Below are 24,807 nucleotides of genomic sequence, written 5' to 3' on the forward strand. Positions count from 1 at the left end.
GAGTGCTTTAAAGATGGTCATCATTATCCTGAAGCGCACCCGGAGACCAACAGGCAGCCAGTGCAGCTCGCGGAGGACAGGTGTAACGTGGGCGAACCGAGGTGCGCCCACTATCACTCGCGCGGCTGCATTTTGGACTAGCTGTAGTCGCCGGATGCACTTCAGGGGCAACCCCATGTAGAGCCCATTGCAGTATTCCAGTCTAGAGATCACAAGGGCTCGAGTGACTGTTGTGAGGGCCCCCCGATCTAGGTAGGGCCGCAACTGTCGGACCAGGCGAACCTGGGCAAATGCCCCCCTGGTCACAGCTGACAGCTGGTGGTCAAAAGTCAGCAAGCAGCTTTCGTGATTGAAAGCAATAGAACATACTCTCATTAGGAATATATCACTTTATGTATAAAAGAGGTAGAGATCGCCCCCATTTTTGTATCTTTTCTTGTTTAACAAAACCATTCATTTTGTGTAACTGAACATCTCTTGCTGTTTAGTTGCTTTCATCTCGCCTCGCCTTTCAGAGAAAACACCCTTGCGCTATCTTGGATCACTACAGAGTTTTCTTTCACCATATCTTATGCCCCTTTCTATCAATCAATCAATCAATCAATCAATCAATTTATTACAGTCTTAGACCAGATACCATGTGTGTGTGTGTGTGTGTGTGTGTTGCAATTATCAGCACAATTGCAACACAAATGTAACAAGGCAACATAAAAAAATGGCTTTCTGCCTGGATGGCTCCCAGAGTGAGCCGATAGACAGAAAAGGGAAGCACTATGCTCCCTCCCATATTTAGGCATACCAGGGGTTGTGACACAATGCATATACATACACACACACACACACACACACACACACACACACACACACACACACACACAATGTTACGATACAGTCTGTTGTGCCTTAACATGTTTTCTTCTGTACTGCCGTAAAATGGCTCCTACTGTACAGTGCAGTGGAGTTGCCATGGTAACGGCTTCATAGTACTCCACAAGGGGGCTCCCTCTGGTAAGGGGGAAAATCCAATATTAGAAATTACATTTGGTACGGACATTTTCCCCCTATAAATAAATACCAGGGCTATGCCAGGTTATCAGCACTAGTCTATAATAAAATCCAGTCTGTCAATTATACAGGGTCTAACTATACTACAATTATAATCCATAGGCTGTGCGGCCTGTTGTAGGTTCAATGCTAAAATGGAAAGGACTAAGCAGTGCAAAGGGTTTGCCACATTTATTATAGAACATAATGGAGGAGAAGACACATGTTTGTGATGAATCCCCAGTGCTGCTGCACAGAATCTGGCCACCTACACTGTAGTTATGGGCTGTTCATCCTTAAACAGCCACTGAAGATAGGTAGTGTCGGAAAGCCAGGATATCTTATGCTCCTATTTCCTTCTGCCATAGTGGCATGGGAAAATTGCTTTCCCCAAAATGTGTAGTACCATTTGGAACATAGAGCTATGGAAACAAAGTCAGTCAATTGGGTCTTTATCACTTAATTATCTCCACCATTCATCGTATTGGAATTATTATTTGCTTGGAAGCACATACATGTTAGCCATTTGCATATGGTTCCAAATATTCATGTCTAAGTAGTCTTTAGTATGGTTGATTTAATATATGTAATATAAAGTGAGTCAGGATACATTAACTGTATTAATCGAAACTAGACTCTTGAAAGTGGCCCCTTCTAAGTCCTGCTGTGCTAACCTATCATGACTGCAGTGGGCAGGGAGCAAAAAACATTGGGAGAGCAGTGGGCAGGGAGAAAACTACAAAAATGTAGTTTCCCAGCAAAGTCACCCAGGGTACAAAGATTTTCCAATTGCCCAGCTAAAGCAAGAATATATTGGGCAGCAGCTATATAGGAAGATGCCGGAAGCAGATGATCACTTTAGTGATAAAGGTATCAATTCATACTTCATAGAAGACAATGACAAATCATTCCTTTGTTTTTACAAAGAAAATCACACACACATAGAAAACATAAAAGAGCTTCCAATAACGATGTCTTCAGGTTGTTTAGCACTTAGCATGCTTCTGAGGACGAGATGAGAATAATGGTATTTAGGATGTGGCAAGATTAAAGCTTTTGGAATGTCTAAGTTGCAAAGGGACATGGAATGTAAGAAGCATAAGCAGAGGAAAGCTTAGCACAATGAAAGATGAAATGAAATGGCCGCAAATTGACATCTTAGACGTCACCGAATTGAGAAGAACTGGGATTGAATGCTTAGTCCGAAAATCGCTTCACTTATTACTCAGGACATGAAAAAACAAGCAATAGTATTGCTTTTATAGCTAGAATCGATGTAACTACAACAGTTCTTGGATACAAAGCAACCAATGACTCAATAATATCAGACTTCACGGACAACTTTTTAATATAACACTCATTCAAGTTTATACTGCATCCACTAGTGCGGAAGAAGAGGTTGATGAATTTTATGATTATCTTTAATTTGGGATTGACAGAAAAAGCAAGCAAGATGTTCTGTTTGTGATTCACGATTAAAATGCCAAAGTTGGAAACATTAAAGAGGAAAATGTAGTGGAAACCAAAATGAAGCAGGAGATCAACTTGCCAGTTCTCCCACGCCAACAGTTTCTTCATAGCTAATACTGTCTTCAAACATCCAAAATGATACCATATGCATGTTGTCAGATGGAATATATAGAAATCAAATTGACTATATTCTTGCTAAAAGAAGATGAAAGATCTCAATTATAGCATCAAAGACATGGCTAAAGTGCCAGCTGGAATAGATCATGAACTTTTCATGTGCAAGTTCTGAATTAAGCTAAAGAAGAAGAAAGCCGAGCAGCATCCAGAGCATTACCTTGAGCATACCCATCATTTTCAAGGAGAACATCAGAAATTACTTTGAAGTCTTGAACAAGAAGAATTGTGGAATCATCTTAAAAGAAATTGGTTGAGAAGAATGTGAAAAGACAAGAAATAAGGTTGAAAGGAAGAGAAGATGAGGATAACCAGCAGCAAGGTTGATGGACTCAGTGGTTGTACTATTGGAAGATCTGAAAGTCACTGAAAGTTGACACAATTTATGCCACATGATAACATAATCAAAATGGCTGGTGATAGTTTCTGGATAAATAGAAAAAAGATACCCTTTTCCATAACTCACGGTTGACATGTATTTTATATTGTTAGCCTGATTTTGTAAAATTGGATTATTAGAGAAGACATTTGAAATAAGAAACCTATCTTAATTTACCTATAACTGGTCAAATATGGAGGGTTATTTTGCAGTTAGAATAGGACAAATATTACAAAATTTAATAAAATTTAAACAGATTTAATTTTCCTACTTCTAATGAAGATGTTTTGGAAGCTAATACAGTATGAATTGGGGGTTAGTTTCTTGTAAGAAAAAAAATAACATCTATATATAAACAAGGAAAGAATGAAACAGGTGAGGCTATAATTGTGAGCTTAGAGCAAGCAATTAATGTGGCTTCATTCATACATATTCTTAAAGCAGAAGTTTTCAAAAAAACATGAACAGAACCTACTGGCTTGATTTATCCATCATACAAAGCCATGTTAGATTTATAAAAGGCACTAACTTAAAAGCAAGCCTCATTATGGCTTAATGTTATATCTCAAAACTAGCTGGGTCTTTCATAATGAAAAAAAAGTATACTTCAGAATAAAAGTAATATTTTTGGAACCGGTACACTTGAATTGTTGTTTTTGTTATAATAATTTATTTCTTTCCTTTTTGCCCATAGGGTGCTGAAGTTAGGAACTCGAATCCTTTTTTCATAGACTTCTTTCTTTTGCTATCTGCCAACTGGCAGCTTTAAACATTGCTTTGTTCCCAAATGAAATATATTTTTGTAACTGATCCTTTCTCTTTGACTCCGTTCACAATAAAGTTGGCCATTCATGGATGAAAACTGATGTTCCTGATACTTTTCTTTTTACTCTAATAAAAGTGACTTGAACAAGCTTATCCAGGAGCCACACTTGCATGACTTAGGATTGACATGCAGTCACCTGCTCTTTATTGCCAAAACCAAATACTCAAAGAGCAGTTAAAGATGCTTCCTTGCATCTGTCAAAAAATGAGAGCAAATTGTATATACAGACAGAATCCAAATACCACCCAGTTGAGAAAGTCCAATGTTGAATATAAGAAGCAATGCAATTAAACTGGTTGTATATAATATTAAAACCTTTCATTAACCCTTAAAGATGTCTTAGTGAATTTATATATCGTGTTATTTAGTTGCTTGGTTCTAATTGTTAGTAATCTGAAGAATTTATTCAAAACATGGAAGAAAAAATTCTAGTGGTTCAGACATACAATTTGCAAGGGGTATGCTGTAAAAACTTGTTTGTAAAAATGTAGTATCATTAGAATTGCCTTAAGTATTCTCCAATTTTAGGATAAAACATTAGCAATTTTTATAATTAGATTTCCCCCCTAAAATGTTTAATGCTTTAAGATAATTGTGCTTGTGTCACTGGCTGCTTTCTGTGTATTCATGTTTCTGACCTTCGGTTTTATAGAGTATAGGCCATTTATGCTCCCAGTTTCCCTTGCATATTAGATTCAATTAGTTACTTCTTGGTTAAGCAGAGCAAATTGTATTATTTTCTTTGAATAAAAAGCCCAAAAACACAGATTGCCAGAGCTGGTACACAAGATATGTAGCTCTTTAATACAGGAATATTTATTTATAATGATGTATTTGGGGGTAAATATTAACTTGAATCTTTCTGTTTGCTTTGGACAATAATTTTAATTATACTATCTATTTCTATTACAAAAAATAATCTGTGTAATATTAAAATGAATAGTATCTTTTAATTCTTAATATTTAAATTATTTTATTTTTATTGATAGATTTGTATTTTTCTTTGCTTAATCTTAGTTAAGAATTTGCTATCTATATGTTGTGAATTTAGGCAGGCAAGGCTAAATCTTACATTTATTTTCTTTTAACAACCCTATAATTCCTGGCATTGGGGTGGAGTTGGGGCAAGTGAACGGAGCTGAGCGTTTACTGATCAGTTGCCCTTCCTGACACCTATGCAGAGTTTGCAGCAGATATTTTCTCTTTGCGCCCAGAGAGAGAAATATCTGCTCCTACCTAAGATCAAACTCACTGCCTCCTGAATTTGAGGCGAGAGCTCCACCTCTAGGCCACCACACCGCTTAGCATTGGGGTAGAATCAGAGCGACTGAATAGAGCTAAACATTTACTGGCCAGATGCCCTTCCTGATGCCTATGCAGAGTTATACCATGCAGAGTTATACCATAGTTAATTGTGTCAATGAGCATTAGGTGGCCATCTTAATGTGTTAAGGAAGGGAAAAAAATGGAAATCTTTGGAAACGGCTGAAACCTTGGACAGTAACTGTGAATAACAAAGCCAGTTATCTAGAAAGAATCCAGAGATAGAAAGAAATGACCATGTAGATAAGAGTGCAGGGAAATAAAATAAGTGACAGCCAAATATTAATCTGTAAACTGTTTGCTTCTTTGCCTGATATTATCAGAATAGGATGCCTATAGTCATGTGTTCATTATACAGGAACACAAAGTTATTTTGTATTGGTTTGCAATTTAATATATGACTTTTTCTCCATAGGGAAAAACACGTATCTCAGTTGGAAAATTGGAAGCTGCACAGCAGTTCCTGAAAACTGTCCATCCACCGGAGACTAATGACTTCATAAATAATGGACAGAGGAAAAAAGTGACCAATGCAGTAGAAGATATAGTTGCTGTTCCTCCACCTTCACCAAGAACACCAACAGATAATACTGAGGTAGTCTATGATGTTTAAAGCCAGAAAGTTGTGATCTTAAAAATAGGGAGACTTCTATGACATAATCATAACCAAAATTCACCGATTCAGGATGTAGTCTAATCAAAGCAACTTAGGGAAAATGTTTTGGAAGAAAATAACTTGCTTTTCTATTTGTTTTTGGACAGTTGAATAATATTAAATATTTGAGTTAATATCTAATATTTTCTTAATTTTATTTTTAATCCATGCTTCAGGTTATCCTGAGAAAAAGATTAAATCCCCCCCCCCAAGGTTATCTGTTAAATTTGGGAAATTGCATATAATATTTCACATGTTTGATTCCTTTCCTCCGTTAATTTTGTTATTGCATTATAAGATGTGAATAAAGGTAGTCCTCAACTTACAATCATTTGCATAGTGACCATTTGAAGTTAGGACAGCATGGAAAAAAGTGACTTACAACTAGTCCTCACACTTATGTCTGTCTCAGCATCCCCATGGTCATATCAACAATTGTGGGTGCTTGGCAAATGGAATGTATGTATAACAGTTGCAGTATCACAGGTTCATAGATTGCGATTGATGACTTCCCCAGCAAATCTCTTACAAACAAAGTGAGTGGGGGAAACCAGATTTGCTTATGTTGTGGCCCACCAGCGGCCTGTGGAGCTGGCAGCAGATTCGGACAGTGAGGAGGTTGGGGATGAACATGGGCCAGTCCTGGAGCCTGGGGAAGGCTCTGATGAGGGTTCTGTGTCGGAGGCAGAAAGGGGGCCGGAGCCATATGCTTGTTATCAACTGCCTTCAGAGTCAGACATCAGTGAGGCAGATGAACAGCTGGAGCCTGTTCCCAGTGTGCGCATGTACAGAGTTGCCAGACAAAGGGAACAGCTAAAGAACAGGGGTTGACTTGGCAGTAAGGCCACAGGTGGACAATGAATGGCCCATCCCAGAAGAAATAAAATAGGAAGGAAAGGGGAGTGGAGTTTGCAGGAGGCAATTAGTTCACTTAATTGGCTCCTGACTCTCCGAGACTCCTTGCCAAGTTTTGCAGATATCGACTGGCAGCTCTCCAACCAGATAAGGTTTATGATTGTAAATCCTCCCTTGAAAGACTTTGCTGGATGTGAATGAGCAGAATTCACAGTAAATTAATAAAAGAGTTTTTTGTCGGGATAAGGAATTTGCTTCATGCTCTTGGGAATCCTCGGTTAGAACAGCTTAATGACAATGTGGGTCACTTAACTGTAGTGATTTGTTTAATGACTGTGGCAAAAAAAGATTATGAAACTGAGCATGACCCATGCTTAGGTCCAATATTATGGCTATTCCAAGCATGAATGAAATTCCATATGTTTCCATGTATAAGATACTACTTTTTCTTTAAAATATTTACTTGAAAATGGAGGGGCAACGTATACACAGAACGGCGAGAGGAGAAGGCGGCACATGCCGTATGCGCCTTTATCTTATATGCAGCTCCATCATTCCTCTCTATTATAGTTGTTTCCTGTATCACATTGCCACTCTAGATTTCATCTCTAGTGTTCCTGTGATGCATTGTCCTGTTCTTCTAGTATCACTCTCTCTAACAAGATGGCTTCTTCACAGTGATGGCTTGTAGTGTGCTTACTACAGGAAACTACATGAAACATGGGGGCGTCTTATAGATGGAAAAATATGGTACCTTGGCACTAGTGATGCATCCCTCTTTGAACACAGTAGCTGTGCCCTTTGAAAGATGAAAGTGACCCATTCAAAAATAATCATTTTCCTTGCAAAGCAGCTGTGTTCATGTATGTTGTTAGAGATAATTTGGAAAACTCCTTGAAACAGCCATGCCAAGCCGCAAAGGATTGTGTGGCCTTAACATTTTGAACATAGGAATTTTACTTGTGCCAGTGTGCTCTGCGAAGCATGCTTTTAAATGCTGCGGCAAACCTGTTTTATACCTGGGCGATGTACTAAAAAACAATTAAATTCATTTTAATTCAAGTTAATTTTGCAATTTTAATTCAGAAACATTCTACAGTATCTTCTACTGAGGACTGGGCTGAGATTCAAAATGGCGGATTTTTTCTGCATGGCACCTTTGATGAAAAAGAATCAGCCGAGTCTTTTCAAGAAGCTCTGAATCAGTGGAGAAGTGGAAATTGTTCCCAGAAAAGTAAAGAAGAACGTTCCTGCCAGGTTGGGTCAGGTATTGGCTGCATTTGTTTTGTACAGTAAAACGTTTTGAAAAAACAGCATAAAAGTTCAACATTATTTTCAGTCTAAAAGGAAGAGCTGGTTGCATCTTTTCCTGGACATGAATACAGTAACAAGTTGCCCCATTTTCTTCAAGTACCATGCTTGTCTTTCTGTCTCTCTCTTTTTGTATGCAATGCAAAATTACCATTCACATATTTAATCAGCCATTCTATTGTTGCACCTTTTAAAATAATATCAGTACTTCTGCACTGATGTTCTTCCTGGGGCTGAGAAAGCTTGTGTACCAAGCCTTAATGGAATTTCAATGCAAAGAGCTTATGATTGTGGCAGTATTGATTTTATGAGTTGCACGTTATTCTAGTGAATATTAATATTCTGCATTATTTTAAAGGATTTTGTTTAAATATTCCACAGATTCTGTTATTATTCTACAGTGAACATTGACAATCAGATTAATAAGAATGAACATTCTATCATGTTTGCTAGGTGTGTGATAAAACCATGCATACACTAATTCAGACTAAAGTATAATTGAAACCAGAGCCTTTTCTATTGGATCTCACGGACAGAAAAACTAGGGGAAAAAATGCGTCTGTTGCTAAGTGAGGCAGCTATTAAGTGAGTTTTGCCCCATTCGCATAGCAGTTGTTAAGTGAACCACTGCAGTTGTTCAGTTAGGAATATGGCTCTTAAGAGAATTTGGCTTCTGCATTGACTTTGCTCGTCAGAAGGTTACAAAAGGTGATCGCATGACCCCTGGACACTGTCATAAATATGAATCAGTTGCCAAGTGTCTGAATTTTGATCACATGACCATGGGGATGCTGCAACGGTTGTAAGTTTGAGAAGTGGTCATAAGTGACATTTTTCAGTGCCGTTGTAACTAAACACTAAATGAACTGTTGTAAGTTGAAGAATACACACACACACACACACATACACGGGTCAACTACAGCAAATTCATTGTAAACTCAAAACTGAAAAGGTGATAGAAATTGCAGGTATCAATTGTCTTCCTTGATTAGAGAAAAGACATTAACTATATTTATGACTGATTGGAAACCCCTTACATATTTTTTGCATGTACCAGGTAAAAATGGACTTGATGATTTTGATGATTAGGAAAAAAACCTAGATAATAGGAAAAAGTGAGCTTTTCTTTTTGTCACCATAGAGTAAGAAATAACCTTGTACTCATATTTGCTTCAGAGTAAATTGGAAGCTACTTCTATTTCTTTTTATCCTTTACCCCGAGACCTTTGTCTTCTTCTTTCTTCTTCCCTTTTTTTACTTTCTTTATACTAGTTTTTGTTAGTTTTTATCTTCTCTTTAAAACTTTTAATATACATTTTTTTTATAAAATTACAATCAGGCAAAATTGTTACCTTCGTATGCTAAAATAATAGCTAACAATTTTCTCTTATTGTTATAGAAAATCCGGGAATGTGTCAGGTGCAGACGAGCCCTCCAATTATGAAGAAGTCTACTGAAATTGAATTCAAAGATGATAACTTGAACTATATGGAAAGATTATTAATTAAGAAGCATAGAAGGTATTGACTGGATTGCTGCAATATGTGGGAGAAACTGCATTTTCAAATGAATCAAACTATATAATAATACTTTAAAGCATTGCTTTGCAGTAGGGTAACTTATTAGGAATCCATTGTAGTAACAAATAGCAAGGTCTGTTTTTATTACCAGTTATGCAGTTAGCAAGCAATTTCAATAGATTTCAGATTCTTCGTCAATAGAAGAAAATAATTGGAATGAATGTTAGCATTGTAAACAGTTATTGTTTGCTATAGAACTTGAATTGCTCAGTTGCTTGATGAGAACTGAAAAACAGTGGGCTATTCTTCAGTGTAGGTCAGCTGTAGATGGTTAGAACCAAATGTTGTTTTATTACAGTTTATTATTACAGTTATTTAATACAGTTATTTGTATCCTGAAAATTTTCTAGGGGCTTACAACACTATATTGAAGTGTACAGTTTCCCAAAAAACTAATGGAAAAGAATCATAGGTCTGGAAAGGACCATGGAAGTCCCACAACCCTTGGAGGCAAGCTGCTCCATTGACTAATTGTTCTCACTGTCATGAAGTTTCTTCTTAGTTACAGGCTGGATATCTCTCAGACTAGTTTTCATCCATTGCTTCTTGCCCTGCTGTCAGATTTTTGGATAATAAATCAGTCCCTCTTCTCTGTGCCAGGTCTTTGTTATTTGAAGATGGCTATCATGTCACCCTAACCCTTTTCTTCATTAGGCTAAATATACCTTGTTCCCTTAACCATTCCTTGTACGATTTAGCCTCCAGACCCCTTATTATCTTTGTTGCTGTTCTCTCCACTCTTCTTTGGGCCTCGGAATCTTTTTTGCATCATAGTAACCAGAACTGGATTCAGTATGCCAGGTGTGCAGAATAGATGGGTATTTTTTTTTTGTTGTATTCTTGATGCTATCCCTGTATTGATGCATTCTAGAACTGCATTGGATCTCCTTCCTAAAAGATAAAAGGATGGAGACTAACAAGCTCCACAGGAAAAGATGTTCCAAAACAAGGGAACTACTGCGATGAATGCCATTTTCCACATCCCTATATCCTTGATCTCACTAAAATGAGTAACATAGCATCCTCTCCTGGCCGTGTCATGTCAGTTGGGCAGATTCAGCCTGGATAAGGCAATCCCAAATAGAGCAAAGGCTGAAATAAAATGCTTTTATAAGCAACAAATAGCATCTTAAATTGGGCTTGGAAGCTTATTGGCAATCAGTAGAATAGCAATAGCACTTAGACATATATATCACTTCACAGTGCTTTACAGCTGTTTCTAAGCGTTTAGAGTCAGCATATGGCCCCAAACAATCTGGGTCCTCATTTTACCCACCTCAGAAGGATGGAAGGTTGTCATCCTTGAGCCTGGTGAGACTTGAACTGCCAAACTGCTCGGAGCCAGCAGTCAGCAGAATTAGTTGCAGTATTGCATTCTAACCACTGCGCCACAGCGGTTCTCGGATTAGATGTACTGTCTGATTAGTTGTGATTCTGCTGACACTGGTCAGCAGGTAAGCAACTGCATTATGTGTAATCTGAGACTTCTAGGTCATATTCATGGACAACTCTATGTACATCCCTAGATCAGGTGCTGAAATTAGTTATAGTCTCTTGACCACATCTACCAGTATTCCAGCAGGTATCATTGAATCCACCAAAGAATTATGCACTTGATTTTTTGATATATATTTTTTGCAGAATACAATCCTATTAAGAGTAATCGATGGAACGTTTAAAGCACTACCTTCCTTATTTTCATTTCTAGAACTCCAATCGATAAATTGTCATATAACATTATAATGGATGAACTAAAATTCAAGGAATCATTGTCAAATGAAATTCCTGATACTTGGAACAGAGAAAAGGAAGAAGAGGAGGAGAAGGAGAAGGAGGGGGAGGAGGAGGAGGAGGAAGAGGATGACATAATAAATGCTCGTGAAATAGGTTAGTTGGCTTTTCATACATCCCTGCGTACATCTAAGACAAAACGATTTCAAGAATTCAGTTAATAAATTAGCTCTGGGGGAAGTGAAATCAGGTATTAGCTGATTCCAGCACGTGTCAGGGGAATGTTTAAATACAACAAAATATTGCTGCACCAAAACCAAAATAGAGATTTGCAATAGGGTAGAAAATAGAAAGATTTTATTGAGAAAAAGGAAACTACAATCATTGAACCCCTTCCCGTTACTTAAAAATCTGATGTGAGTGAATCCCAAATGGTACAATTACAAGGAAACTATAATTGGGATTCCTAAGTTTTGGTTGGGCTTATTATATGAGGGAGGGTCTTTGTAGGGACACAAGCAGAATCTTCCTTAATTTGAAAGCCTAGATAAAGAAAAGAAAAAAACCGGCAGAAAAACGATCTGATGTCTTTTTTCATCCCAAATCCTTTCAATTAAGAGAAAGCCACAGTATTGAACTTTACTGTCATCTGCTGAATGGAGAGCTAGTCAAGTTTATAGTTATATGCTTTGGTAAGGATAGAAAATATTTCTCCCCCTTTAGCATAATCAAAGGTCTGTCAGAGTCTTCTGAGAATCTGTCTCATCAGAGGAAAAAAGCATGGAATTTCTTTGGAAACCAGAGCGACAGAATTTTGGATGTCTAGCAAAACATTATTCTTCACATACTGGCACAATTTAATGCAATTCCTACTATTTTGACCAAAAAATAACCCCCTTGTTATTAATCTAATATTACCAGTTGGTATTTTACCTAGAGAATATTTTATTCATTACAATTATGTCCTGCCTTTTTTCTATACAAGAACTCAAAATCTCCATGCATTGGAATATCGATTTGTCTCCTAATCAGTGGCTGAGTAACACAGCTGTTTTTTCATAGCAAGATGCACATTTAATCCATATTATTTATTTAATTCTACTTATTTGTTTATATCCCATCTTTATTATTTTTTACAAATAATTCAAGGTGGCGAACATACCCAACCTACCTTCCTTGTGATTCGCATCCATTTTTACTATAAATGGATCAGCCTTCATTAAAAATAAGCAAGAATGATCGTAGTTCTTATTCAGCTAAACAGAATATTTACATAATTTTATATACATTTACAATTGTTAATAAGGTTATTTTCATTAAAATCAGAAGAATATATTCTAAACATGGAAAAAACATAAAATCATTATCATGTTACTTATCATATTTTTGGGAATATCAGATGCCACGCGGAGAAGGACTCTTGCTGTCGGTCCCATTGCATTCCCTTCTGTGCCTCCAAGCTAAGCTAGGCAAGTCGGGAGTACAGTACAGCAGAACACCTCCAGCACTCCTCTCCTATCTCCCTTGCCTCTTAGCGCCCCCTGACGACCCCCCTTACCTCTTCGTGCCCCCCTGCTGCCCCCCCTTGCCTCTTAGCGCCCCCTGCCCCCCCCCTTGCCTCTTAGCGCCTCCCTAAGTCATCCTACCGCCCCCCAGGGGGCGGTACCACCCACTTTGGGAACCAATGATATAGTGCAAACTATCATCTTCAATAAAGATATATCTTCTAATTTTAAGTGTATTGTGTTCAATATTTAAAACATTCATTCCTAGAATATAAGGCAAGAAAATCATATTCTTTCAAAAGGAGGTGTTGTTACTCTAGTCATGCAGAAATATTTATTACCAATCTTAAAAACAGGTTGATTGCAAAATTTAATGTTTTATTTTCAGCTACAGAAATGAAAAATTATTGGGCAGATGTTTTGGAACAAGAAGAGTCTGGGACGGTTCTTACAAGCTCTGAGCCTTCTTTGAAAATCAAGATCCTTGATGATGTGCGTATATAATGCCTGGTCAGCTTTCTTTTAATTTGGTCACTTATATATTAGTTGGGTCACTTATCTTCTTTTATCTATCTATCTATCTATCTTCTTCTATATCAATATCTTCTATACTATACTATACTATACTATACTATACTATACTATACTATACTATACTATACTATACTATACTATACTATCTCATCATATATATATATAATACTGCGGGGGGGAGAGGAGAATGGGCATAGCAGTAGGGGGAAGAAAGGCCCATCTCAATGGCTCCCTCTCAGACAAACACTTCGCCATCTATTAATACCCGGGCAATCAGATAGTATATTATGGGTTATCAGATAGTATATTATGGGTTATCAGATAGTATATTATGAAAGTGTGTAATATCTTCTTATGTTGATTATTTAAAAAACTACTTACCTTAGTCACATCTGTTGCTCTGGGGATAGCAATATCGAATGTGACATGCACAGTAACTTTTTGTTTTGTTGTTGTTCACTTGGTAACTTTTGTGTGCAACTTTTCAGGATGCCATGAACCCTAGCACGTCAGGCCCTCCTGTCTTCCACGGTCTCCTGGAATTTTTCCAAATTCATGTTCATTGCATCCATGACTTTATATAACCACCTCATCCTTTGCTCTCCCCTTCTCCTTTTGCCTAAATCTTACAAAGTTTTTTTTGTTTTTTTGTTTAGTGAAGGAAAAAGATCATCCCAGATTGTTGGGGGCAAAATGCTGACTCTGTAAACAACTTAGATAAGGCTGTAAAAGCACTGTGAAGCGGTATATAAGTCTAAGGGCTATTGTTACCATGCCGAGCCAAATTAATCTAGCAGTAGCTAAAGTTAAGCAGAACACAGTTTAATAAAGTTAATTGTACTACCAGTCGTTCTTGCTTAGTGAGTGATTAAGACCTGAATTTCCATTGCTAAGCAGTGTGGCTGTAAAGCACATTACATCACCGTACCTCTTAGTGATGGCCATTTCACTCAGTTCCCACATCATCAGGTGAATCATTTTGAGTCATTAAGCAACAACCTCATGTGACCATCAACTTTTGACTTTCTGTCAGCTTCCCTGTTGACTTTGTGTGTGGGAAGCCAAGGTTCCCACAAGGAAATTGCAAACTGCAGTCAAGGAAAGCTGAGATTGTTGGAAATTCAGACTGGTTGCACAGGACCTGGATCACAATCATGTGACCACCGGGGTGCTGTGATAGCTGGAACTTTGAGGATTGATTTAAGGATGAAAATATGTAACATAATTAAGAATGTCATTTGGATACATCATCAAATGTTACACCAAATTATCATTTCCATGGTCTACAATAGAAGACAGAATCACCTGGTATTCTATTTTCCACTTCTAGTCCACACATTAAAGGGTTAAAGCTGGAACAATTCAAGTCCATTCCTGTTGGGGCTGTCTATGCTAATTACCCACAGTACTGTTTCCAGGGGATCTGGAATGTTTTGTGCTTTTTCATGTATAAAGATAGATAATATAGAACATTTTATTAAATTCTCCATAGTCTTTGAACCTTTATGTATTTTTCAGGTTTTGGTTTTTTTGCTTTGCTTTTGTCTGCTTTTTTTTCTCATTTTTGCCAGCTGTTTTAATGTTTAATAATGTTTGATAAATAAACATCAAACTATTTTTTTAAAATTTACTGAATAGAACCCATGCTTAGTGCAAACTAATAATTTACCCATCACAATTTCCCAACAAATACAAAATCCAATTATTTTATAACGTAATTTGTAAGATAAAATATAATATAAAATCTATGTATTTATTTTTTATAAGGCTTGTAAAGAAGAGGCAGAAGAAGAGTCCACTAACTTTATAGTAATGGAAGCTGGGTCTGATGAACTGATATATTATGGGTAATTATTTCAACATAATTATGAACTTTGCGTTTGTGAAAGAGCAGGAATGCACCTTAAGCTTGATAAATATTCAGAGAATATCGTCCGATCTTGAATGAGTCTCCAGAACAAGATGGGTTACATACTATTATATTGAAGAAGCTGCTGAAATTGTAGCCAAAAGTCTTTGAGAAATCATGAAGAATAGATGACTCACTGAAAGAATACTGGAGAAAGGCAAATGTATCAGTTTTTGAAAAAGGAAGGAAAGAGGAACTAGGGATCTATCAGCATGACAACGATACCTTGGAAGATCCCAGGGTAGCTCATAAAGCGATCAGTCTGTAAGCATTTTGAAAACAGTGTAGTGATTACTAGAACATCGGTTAGTCAAAAAACAAATGTGGTCTGAATAACAACTCATTAAAAAAAAGGTAATAGATTTTAGGCATGCGATGAACATACAGAAGTATTTCTCAACTTAAAAAAAACATTTGACAGAGTCTTGACAACATTGTGCTAAAAAGGCAATAGAAATGAATGGCATATTTATTAAATGGATTCACAGCTATTGTAAAGAGAACAAGTATATTTTTTAATTGTGTTACAGGCATTGGTCTTTGATCCAATAGCCCTATACTTTTTCATTAATGGGTTGAATAAAGGTTGGAAAGACTACAGCCAGATTTGCAGATTTCACAAATCAAATAGGCTAGCTAATACTCGTCTAGGTAATCTTATATGCAAAGGCTTTCATTCTGAGGTTCATATGCTGAATTATATGGGTGTAAGTGTAACAAAAGCCTGCATCGCTCTACTATCAATCCTATGCATGGATCTGTTTTCTATTTAGGATCTATTTAGGAAAGGAACACCCATTCTCTCAATTTCAGGCTCTAAACTGGAACATGAACAAGTCGTTTTAGCTCATTCACATTAAACAATCTAATTTAATAAAAAAGAAAAAGAAAAAATCCCATGATTTCAGAATACGTAATATAATTAATTATTTTGTTTTCTAAAAAACATAATTTATCTTTGTATTTCTATGCTACTTTAAAAATAAAAATAAAACAGCTTATTAGAAAGACAAAATAGTTGTTTATTCCAATTCAGATAATTGCAAGCAAGCAATTTTCAAATACTTTCAGTATGAAATCAAGAAACTGCAATTTATAGGTCACAGTTTCAGCATTTGTTAAAAAAAAAATGTATGTTTAACTCTTAGAAACCTGTATTAGAAGTCCTAACATGATTGTTTGATCATTTTAAATTCTATTTTTCCCCTTTTATTTCAAGTGGTACTATGTCAAAAACTCAGAAGACTGAACCAGATGTTTTCCTGCCTCCCTCCATCAATATGACTACAAGGTCACCTCTTTCTTCTGTAGTTGACAGAGAAAAGGGCTTAACTTTTCTTTGTAACAGACATGAAGAAACTCCAAAAAGTAAGCTTACAACATTTTCCTCTCCTGTTAAAGTAGACTTGTGTCAACATTGTTCTAGCCTCATTCACAGACTTCAGAGACAGCCTTGCTAACAGCTTCTGTATTTTTCTCAAGGGTATATCCTCAGATAAACTGCTAATATGCTCACTACACCACTGGAATGCTGATACGTTTTAAATATAAGTATGTTTTACTTCTTGCTTAGCTTAAATAGGGTAGACCATATTTTAAAAAAAATGCCATATAGCTCTAAAACTATTTTCATTAGAACAGCTGAAGTAGCAGAATCTTTTAAATCTGTATGTGCTTCCCTCCTTCTTCATATCATCTTTGTATGAATAAGGGATATGACACATACGAAAAACCACTCCACATGTGAAGGTTCAGTTAAGCTGGTTTGTTGCTTAACAGCCAATGCACATGAATCTTCTCAGTTAATGGTCAGTACCTGGTTAGAATTAAATAAGGAACAATGGTACACAAGGAGGGTATCAGAGTTTGTTGCAGAAAAATCAAATCTAGAAAGCACACATAGATAACTGATTCAGCTGGATTCATTAACTTCTTTATATACATATTAATAGATGAATAAATGTACAATACCAATAGTAGATTCTTTCAACTGGTAGAAGTTACAAGCAGAACACAAACAGGAGAGAACAGTTGGTTTCATTTCAGAGTTCAGAGCAGATAGAGATCAGTCTTGTTTCAGTTTCAATTCTCAGCACAGACTCATCTGTTCAAGCTCCCATTGGCTGACTTAGTTGCTATGCCTATTCATTGGCTGATCTTGTTACAATGCCTCTCCCAGTCATGAATATTCTAATATAGGGTTGGACTTATTTCACTTGTGGCTACCTAGGGATGATCCCATTTTTTACTCCCCACCACCTCCAGGTTCTGCCACGCGCTCTCCTACAGGTGGGACCTGTAATGTTTGCTCAAATTAGTTTGTTGGAATGGACTCATTCAACAGGCTTGTCTGATTGTTGCCATGGCGGCCTTCTCGGTGGCTGCTCCGACCCTCTGGAACGAACTCCCCGTGGAGATTTGGACCCTCACCACCCTCCAGTCCTTCCGCGCTGCCCTAAAGATCTGGCTGTCCCGGCTGGCCTGGGGTTAAGACTCTAACCTCACTCGAATTGTGTGACTGTTGTGTTTTTAAATGATGTAGTGTCTTATGTTGTAAAATGTTTGTCCTTTCCCCCCCCTTTTTTTTTGAACTGTGAGCCGCCCTGAGTCCCCCCAGGGAAAAGGGCGGCATACAAATAAAGGGAAAATGAAAATGAAATGAAATCGTTCCATTATCCTTCAAGGCCATTCTTTGTGCCTTCTACATTTCCAATCACAGGCCGAAACAAAGAAAAGGGGAATTGTAATATATATAAAGGACTGGCTAAAACCTAAACAGATATACACAGATGAAGAGGGAAGAACATTATCAATTGAAGTATCAATAAAACAAAAAAGAGTACTAATTGTAGTCATATACGCACCAAACATGAACCAGAAAGAATACTACAGTAAATTACATAAGCGGATTGCAGAACTGGAACTGGACAACCTATGTTTATTAAGGGACTTTAATGCATAGTAGACCCAAAGAAAGACTGTAAAACAGATAATAAAAAAAATATATGAAAGGAGAACACTACCAAATGTATTCTTTGAAATGGCCCGTGAATTAAATCTGAAAGATGTCTGGAGAGAAATCAAGCCACAGAAGAGTCAATACACATTATTTTCAAACCCCCATAATTCATGGTCCAGGATTGACATGGGGTGGATGGACCCGGAAATGGAGAAGGATGTAGAGGAAGTAGAAATAACATCGAACATGTGGGTGGACCACAACCCATTAACAATTAAATGGAAAGGAGAGGCAAAAAGGAAAAAGACATGGACCATGAATCAGAGGGGTTGTGAAAGAAAAGAACTGTGTTCTTTTAGCATTTTTCCTAAAAGAAAACTCAAACAGACAGACAACCATTCAAAACCTTTGGGATATAACCAAAGCCTATGTGCGTGGCATTATGATAGCATATACAATAAGAAGAAACAAAGATAAAAATAAACTATATATAGAGCTCCAGGAGAAACTGGGGAAATTAGAATATGAAATTCAAAAAGAACTTCAAAACCAGGAAGTTAAAGAAGGAAAAGAAATAATTAAACGCAGATTAAATTTAATTACACAAGAAGTGCCCAGAAAATTAGATCAAGTAGACAAAATTATTTCAAAACTGCTAACAAAACGGGGAGATGGCTACTCTATAAACTAAAAAAAGAAAAAGAAAAGAAATTAATATAGCAATTAGAGGATGCAGAAGAGGTGATACATCACCAAAAGGAAGGGGAAAAAAAGTATAGCAGTAAGATACTTTCAAACCCTGTATAGCCAAGAGAAAATAGAAGAGGAGGATATTAAAAAATACCCACAGAAGAGGAATCTTCTAACTTTACCGGAAACAACAAAGGAAACACTAAATGAGAAAATAACAAGGCTAGAATTAAAAAAGGCAATCCAAAAACAAAAAAAATAACAAAACCCTGGGTCCGGATGGAATTCCAGCAGAATTCTATAAAGAATTGCAAAAGTCATTAGAGAACATATTATTAGAAATGTATAATGAAGTAGTAGAACGAGCTAGACACCAAAATCCTGGATAATAATTCCCAAAGACAACACTGAAAAACAAAAGATCCAAAATTATAGGCCAATCTCACTGCTAAATGCTGATTATAAAATATGTATGACAATAATGGTCGAAAGAATTAAAAATATACTAAGCGGAATCATACACCCAGACCAAAATGGATTTCTACCTAACAGACATATAAAAAAATATATACGAATGATATTGGACATATTGGAATACTACGAGATACACTCAGGAAAACAAGCAGCATTGACATTTATTGATGCACAAAACTCATTTGATAACCTAAATTGGCATTTTCTTATAAATCAATTAGCAGTAATGAACTTTGGAGATAAATTTATTGGGATGATCAGAGCAATATTTTCTAGTCATGGGACAAAAATAATACTAAACAGGGAACTAACAGAAGGTTTCACCATAACCAAAGGAGTAAGACAGGGATGCCCTCTATCCCCCCCTGTTATTTATTCTCTCAATAGAGACATTGATGCTACAAATTAGACAGAACCAGGACATAAAGGGATTGAAAATTAGAAGACAAGAATACAAAGTTTGGGCCTTTGCAGACGATCTAGCGTTTTTCATAGAGGAACTCTAGAAACTGGACTAATATTATTACAAAACATAAGCCAATTCGGTAAAGGGCTTAAAATAAATAAAGAGAAAGCTAAAATATTAAGTAAGAATTTAACCAAAAGACAAAATGAAGAACTGGAGGAGAAACGGGGGATTTTGAGGGCCAAGAAAATTAAATATTTGGGAATATTATGGTTGTCGACAAAATGTATTATAATAAGATGTACAATAAATTGGTACGACAAATACAAAAATATTTGGATATATGGACTAAACTACAGATATCACTAATTGGCAGAATTTCAACAATTAAAATGAATGTACTAACCAAACTACTTTTTCAAACAATACCGATTAAATTAAAGATATTTTTTTTCAAACAACTAAATAAAATGGTATCCAAATTTATCTGTTCAGGGGGGAAATAACGTGTATTAAATACAAACTTCTACATGATAGTAGAAACAAAGGTGGCTTTGGCCTCCCAGACTGGGAGCTTTGCTATCAGGCGGCAGCCTTGATATGGCTCAAGAACTGGATTCAACTTAAAAATAAAAGGATTTTTATGCTAGAAGGCCATGATCTCTAACTAGGCTGGCATGGCTTCCTCTGGGAGGGAAAGAATAAATCTCATTCATACTTCCAGAGACACATAGTAAGTTTAAGGTCTGGGAAAAAATTAAAAAAAAAACCATTACAATCCCAATCTGGTTATCAACGATGGAGGCAATGATATATCCAAATCCTATAGATCGCAGCAAAATGGTAAGCTATGCAGAACTCTCAGATGAAAAAGAAGAACTAAAATCAGTACAAGGTCTGAAAACACAAGGAATAAATATGGAATGGTGGCCCTATTTACAAATTAAAACAAAATTTAAAAAAGATCGGGAACAATAAGGAATACATGAGAAACAAATGGAATTAGATAAAATATTATTAGGAACGGGAGGAAAAATGATTACCAAATTATATAATTTTTTTTTAATGATACAAAATGGAGGAAGAGACGGTAAAGGAGACAATGATTAGCTGGGGAAGAAATTTTGGCCATAATATAGAGTTAGAAAAATGGGATAAATTATGGGGAAAAAATTATAAATTTACGACAGCAGTAGCTTACAAAGAAAACCTCTATAAAATGTTTTATAGATGGCATTTGCCTCCAGCAAGATTTACCAAAATATACCCAAATTTATCCCCCAAATGTTGGAGATGTAGCCACAAGTCTGGAACATTTTACCATATGTGGAGGAAATACTGGTGCAAAATTTGGAAATGGTTGGAAAAAAATATGGAGCAAAAAACAGAACTGAAACCAGAAGCATTCTTATTAGGATTATTAGATCAAAAATGGATAAACAATACATAATAATAGACATACGCACTGCAGCTAGGATTGCTTTCGCACAAAACTGGAAAAAAATCAATACATCCTCAGATGAAACAATAATTAGAAAAGTACTTGAAAGTGCAGAGATGGACAAATGACAATAGAACTAAAAGAAAGAGAATAATTGGATTTCTGTAAAATATGGAATAGAATTTATAAGTGGATAGAAAACAGAAGCCAAAACAGAAAATAGAGAATGTAAATATATGATGATATAAATAATTAATATTATTATAAGTGTTAGTACTACTGTTGTTATATTATAGGACAAGATAAAAGTAACAGGAAAGCAATGCAGAATGGAGAACTATAAAAGCCGATACAGAAGGCTGTATAATTACTTTATATTGTTATGTATGTTTTGTGTTTTGTTTTTTCTTGTTGTGTTTTTCTTTCTGTTTTTAAAGGTTAAAACGTTCAATAAAAACTATTTAAAAATAATAATTTAGTATTCAGAACAGCTAGAGGACAAGGTGAAATGTGGCAAGGGATAAATGAAACATGGAAAATTGTACAGGGAATACCCTTGGCTTTCCTCCCCTGATTAACCGTAATTAATAAGCTTTTGAATTTTAAATACTAAAATAATATCAGCAGGAAGCTAGCAATACAACAGTTTCAGCCTGCCTTTGGTCTATCAGTCTGAGAAGCAGTTCTGAATAAAGCTCCTTGGTGTTTCATGTGAGCTGATAAAACTCGAGGGCTAATTATTCGAGAAAGCTACGTGCACCGATTTAAACTGACAAGATCTTTTTTCCCCTCTCAATTCTTTAGCAAGAACATCTTCACAGTTTGAAAGAGCTGATGTTGCTGGTAGTTGTTCCTGTAGAGAAGAAATGACTCCCAACTCCTTATCTGAAAGAGCAATAACAAAAGACGAGAGTGGTAAAATCAAAAAGAAAAGCTTTTGCATGTCAAATGAGCAGACACCAAGTCCTCCTCAACTAGATGCCAGCAAATCTTTCCCAGCAATGGAGTTAGTTAAAGAAAACAATGTGTCTCAAGGCATGCATGATTCTTCACCAGTCATTCCAGAATATTCTTTGGTACTACTACTACATATTATTACTACTATTGCTGTTTTAGCTTGGGAGGGATTTGTCTCATTATTTATTGAACTATATTTTAGAGTGCCAGTCAGAATAATTTCAGGTTGTATGGTACACTGTACTTTCAGGCTGTCACTCAAATTGAAGTCCCTTATGTGTTGGTGGAATTCTTGAATCTATAAGATCTATGAAGTTGAGGGAGGAAGGAGAGGATACAGAGAACAAAACAATCCCAAATTTCGGAAGAACTCTTACATGCGAGGGGAAGCAAGCCTACTATGATACATGTTGTCTCTATCTTCATGATTATTGATAGCATTTCCTGCCCTTTATCCCTTTAGCTTCTTTCAGGGGAAATTGTTAGATATCCCCCCCGCCCTGGTTTTCAACAAAGTCCTCTGTTCCGGTGGGAACAGAGGTTTAACCCCATTGGTCAAGAAGTCTGACAGATCCCTTTAAAAGGGGATGCTGCCCAAGCATTCTTCAGCCGGATTTTTACTTGACTTGCAATAAAGAGCTGTTGTTATTGGAGCCTTTTGTGTATCTTCCTTCACCTGATCTAACAGAAATAGTTTCCAACCACAGACTAACTTTCTTAGAGGCCCCAAAGCATCTACAATAAATAAATAAATCAGTTTACCTGGCATGCACAGAAACCACATTCCAGGGTTGTTCTGTGAAGATTTTGTAGTAGGAAATCTTCAGCAGTCAGGAATGGGAATGGAGCTGCCATTCATGCTTCTAATTTCCCCTTTGAGAAGAAAAGATTCCATACTATTATTGGTTGGTGCTGAGGCGAAAGGGAGACCAATGTATTTTCTCCCTGTGTCCCACTTGTTTGCACAGTGGCAGTTTGAAAAGATCTTTGGTGCTCCTGCAGATGGTTTTCTTTCTGTGATTTATTCAGCAAATACATAGTCGTGTCTAGGATGATTCTTTGAACATTAAGATGCAGCTGATGCAGATGTGTGAATCTTTACTGGGTTGACAATTGTGGCGTTCTTCTAAAAAATCTTCCTTAAAGTCACACAGACCAATCCAGAGCCACCAACACACTTTCCCATAGCCACTCTTTAGATGTCTGACTTAAGGGACATCTGACCTTGAAATGATTTTTCTGATCTTGAAATGACTTTTTCCCCCACTTCTAAAAAACTCACCCTGAGTCCGTTTTATTATCCCTTCCCTTCAGAATATTCAGAACTACCTATTTAGAAAGTAAAATGGACTTATTTGGATCAGGAAAAATTGAACACCCTTACCACATAAAGTTATTTTTCTCATACATTAGTCACACAACTATTTCTCAAGTATGTGACATATACATACTTTCTCTTATATACAATTTATTTAGATCAATGTCTTACTTTATTTTTTCTTGTCTTTTGAACCCTGCCATCCTTCATTGGGCTACCACTTTTCCATAACAATTTCTGCTTTTTTTTCTTTAATAATATTTTAATATCAGTGGAAGATTAAATGATAAGAGTGTACGGAGGAGGATATGGGCTTAGAGAATAGATCAACGGTTCTTGGCTCTAAATAGTTACATTCATTTAAATATATTTATGCATTGATCATTCCCTTTTGAAACTCATGGTTTTGTGAGAAAATATTAGATATCACCTGGCTGTTTTTAATATTAACAAACTTAATTTTCTTATGCTGTATTGTTTTATAATAGCCTCAAAGAAGATTTGTATTGCTTGACTGTTTCAAATATTTAATATAACACCAGCCTTAAGCATCTACTTAATGTTCGTCCTTTAAATGTAATTTTTTTAAAAAAAATGAAACCATATTAGTAGAGCTGTCTGCTGATCCTGTGCGGATATGTAAAATTTGCTTCCAGCATTTCCACTGACAAACGAGGCCATTTGGTTTGCTGGACAGCAGCATCTACATTTGTTGTTTCCGGCTGTACTGTAGCTATGACATCCCATTTCTGCATGCCTTTAAAAATGGGTATTTCATTTTATGCATCATTTTATTCCTGTAGAACCGAGCAAATTTCAGTATATGCAAATCCACTTACATTTCCCATGCTGTATGAAGAAATCTAAAATAATGCACATGGATAACTTCAGCATTTTAATTCAGTTTATAGTATTAAATAAATTCTATAAATATAGTCATGCCTGCATACCACGTTGGTTCTATATAGAGATGGGGGCTTAATGAAAGTGTAATAAAAAAAGAATTGACTGCAAAAAGATTTGATTAATATTTGGCAATCTAGAAACAAGTTCCACTCCATGTAAGAAAACTAATTCTGAGTAGGCAAGACAGGACAGCAATATCACTACTATATTCATACTGAATACATTATACTTACTTAGTTTCCTAATATTCTACTTTCTTTTCTCGGCAAGGTCCTCGTACTTTGGGGAAAATCTCTGGGTATAGGACCATGATGGCAAACCTATGGCACCTGTGTCAGAGGTGGCATGTAGAGCCCTCTC

The 24,807-nt window shown here is 36.3% G+C and overlaps 1 protein-coding gene across 1 annotated transcript in view; it reads left to right on the forward strand.

Annotated features, from left to right (window-relative positions):
- The window catches only part of ZBBX (zinc finger B-box domain containing), a 59,370-nt gene that overhangs the window by 21,958 nt on the left and 12,605 nt on the right, over positions 1 to 24,807 (forward strand). The window contains exons 8-15 of the mRNA XM_087725298.1: positions 5,632 to 5,811; positions 7,813 to 7,993; positions 9,437 to 9,557; positions 11,326 to 11,504; positions 13,242 to 13,345; positions 15,155 to 15,234; positions 16,516 to 16,664; positions 22,071 to 22,342. Coding sequence (XP_087581424.1) covers positions 5,632 to 5,811; positions 7,813 to 7,993; positions 9,437 to 9,557; positions 11,326 to 11,504; positions 13,242 to 13,345; positions 15,155 to 15,234; positions 16,516 to 16,664; positions 22,071 to 22,342 — 1,266 coding nt within the window. The remainder of the gene's footprint in view (positions 1 to 5,631; positions 5,812 to 7,812; positions 7,994 to 9,436; positions 9,558 to 11,325; positions 11,505 to 13,241; positions 13,346 to 15,154; positions 15,235 to 16,515; positions 16,665 to 22,070; positions 22,343 to 24,807) is intronic.

Source organism: Thamnophis sirtalis, unplaced genomic scaffold (assembly GCF_051295495.1).
Source record: "Thamnophis sirtalis isolate CommonGarterSnake01/CBP01778 unplaced genomic scaffold, rThaSir2_p1.2 scaffold_11, whole genome shotgun sequence".
NCBI classification, from domain to species: Eukaryota; Metazoa; Chordata; class Lepidosauria; order Squamata; family Natricidae; genus Thamnophis; species Thamnophis sirtalis.